The sequence below is a fragment of the Bombus impatiens genome, unplaced genomic scaffold, assembly GCF_000188095.3.
Source record: "Bombus impatiens unplaced genomic scaffold, BIMP_2.2 scf_0550, whole genome shotgun sequence".
In the NCBI taxonomy this organism is placed as follows: domain Eukaryota; kingdom Metazoa; phylum Arthropoda; class Insecta; order Hymenoptera; family Apidae; genus Bombus; species Bombus impatiens.
Window position 1 is genome coordinate 52,672 of NT_176969.1, and position 2,497 is coordinate 55,168.

A 2,497-nucleotide genomic window follows, 5' to 3' on the forward strand; every position below is an offset into this window, starting at 1 on the left:
CGCTGAGAGTTCTGAAAACTTGAAGATCTCGAAGTCTTAATTTTTATTTCATTACAATATCACATTTCTTCTTACGCTATTTCCTTTAGTTTCTAGTACAATTTTCAAGGTTTAACATGTTCTGAATTTCCTACATATATTCATAAAAGAAATTTGAGATGTGTCAATATTTTATAATAAAGAAAGATATTGATAATACATTATTTGAAATTACTACAATATCTTCCTGTTCTGTATTAATGTAAGAGTTTATAATACTTTATATTATAAATGTATAGCTACATTTGTGGATGGATATGCATACATATTTTCGTGAACATAATTAAGAAAAATGAAATCTGTGTAGATGTTCCTGTTTCATCTATTAAATATAATCATATATATTATATTATATATTATGTGTATAATGTATATATGTATCCTACAAATTTTTTCATCTTCAAATTTCTCATAATGCACGTGTATTCACCGTTTAATAATAACAGTTAACAACTTTTTTATCATGAATTTCTACATAATTTTTAATTCTAATAAATTATAATTCTGACGAAATTCCATTTTAAATTTCATTTAATTCCATCACTTATCATTTTTCGCAAACTATGATGAAAATCTCCTAAAGCTGCGTAAAATTTATTATTGATTTCTCATCTATATGTTATGATTATAAAATGTGCTGCACTTCAAGACTTGTTGATTGAAAATCAATCTCAAGTATTCAAAAAAACATTGACGTTGTTGAAACTTGTATGCAAAATATTCATGATTAGGTATGGAAATGTGAAGGTATTTCGCTTGAGTTTCTGGTACAATCGTCACGGATGACGTCGTACAATTTAATTATACATATATATAGTCGAGAAAAAAGATTACTCTAATATTCTTGCTTTCCCCTTCGATGTTAACCCCAATCAAACAACAGATCGCTTTACTGATATATATAGATGTTAGTGAAATCTACACTAACTAGAAAAAATATTTCTCCCTCATTGTATTTATTACAGTATTTATATAGTACTAATTTTTTATTCTTTATTCAATTTTGAGTATTCGAGGCGTGCTTCGTCTCACTAAATATAATTAATTAAATTGAAGTACATATATTTTATTTCGGTGAACCTATCAAAAAGCTACCTCATCACCAATTTCGGTGACCATGAAATATGTTGGCAAGATTATCGTTCTGAATAACTTTTTGCTGTATGTATAATAGGTGCTCTGTTTTAATTTTCGAGTTATATACAAAAGTATGTACATATACAAAAGGTGGGAACACAAACGTATCATATATGTATATATTTCCTTTCCATATTATATACAAAATTGTACATTTGACAAATTTACTAACAGAACACACATCATACTTATCCGTAAGCAACTCTGTATTCATCCTTTTTTTACATTAAATAGCTTAATCCTCCTGCAATTCAGAAATTTGGGCCGAAACTTTTATTATTTTCCCCATTCTTTATAGTTATTATGAAGATATTAAAATATTAAAACAGATATACTTTTACGTGTAACTCGAAAACTAAAACCCATTATATGTATAGAAAAAAGTTGTTCAGAACGATAACCTCAACAAAATATTTCAAGGATACCGAAATCGATGAGGTTGTGACATCAATCACATCTCAACCTACATCAGTGATAATACATCGACCCCCGACCTTCGGACACTTTTCTACATCATAACCTACACCTAGCTCCTCAACATCCTAAAACCAAAACGTATATAAACCGAGACTTCACCCAGCTCGGGCAGTACTTGTTCTCGTTCTAGTTGCTGTTCTTCTACAACACCCCTTTCTCCGTTCAACGTTATCTTCTTCGTTCAACTTATCCATTTTACGTGACATTTTGGCGATCCGTGCCAGGATCCATCAACTTCAAGAAAACGAAATTACGCATTTCGGCATACGTGCATCATTGAAGATTGAGGGATCAGCGGACCTCTGCAGATCAGCCCACTTTGCGTGAAAACGACTTCTATGGAAAGCGGACTACGGTCATCACCAAAACTGAAACTGGTCACGAAAAGAAGAATATTCAGGTAAAGAACTGGATTCTTTTAAATATTATCGTACTCGTCGCAATAGCTTCGCTAGTACAGACTCCAACAACAGTACAATAACCACTATGAGCAAAAAATCAGAAGACACATCTTCTGTTAGCCCTATGGCTACTGGTGTGGATCCAAGTATTCGGGCCATACTAGACGCTATGCAGAAGCAGAACGAAATCAAGTTAAGAAAACTGTTAAAGGAGACTATTAAAGCACCGACTAGTCGAAGTTATCAGGGTAGTTTAGTTTCTAATAATTTGAACAAAAGTTTGGAGAAAACAGACGTTATTGTAGGAAATGAAGAAATGGTTTTGAAAGAATTTTCAAAAGAATTGCAGTCTAATGTAGAAAATTCTTATGAAAAGAAAGTGTCAATTGACACCGTTTCACAGGATTATATTTTCATTAAAACAGACTTAATGTTTGATGTCA

At 31.3% G+C, this 2,497-nt stretch overlaps 1 protein-coding gene across 1 annotated transcript; it reads left to right on the top strand.

Moving 5' to 3' along the window:
- Positions 1-2,003: 2,003 nt before the first annotated feature.
- LOC117151963 lies at positions 2,004-2,490 on the top strand (the record flags this gene model as incomplete). The annotated part of the gene is made up of 1 exon (XM_033322093.1): positions 2,004-2,490. A coding segment is annotated over exon 1 (351 nt), but the record flags the coding sequence as incomplete, so codon positions are not given.
- Positions 2,491-2,497: the final 7 nt, after the last annotated feature.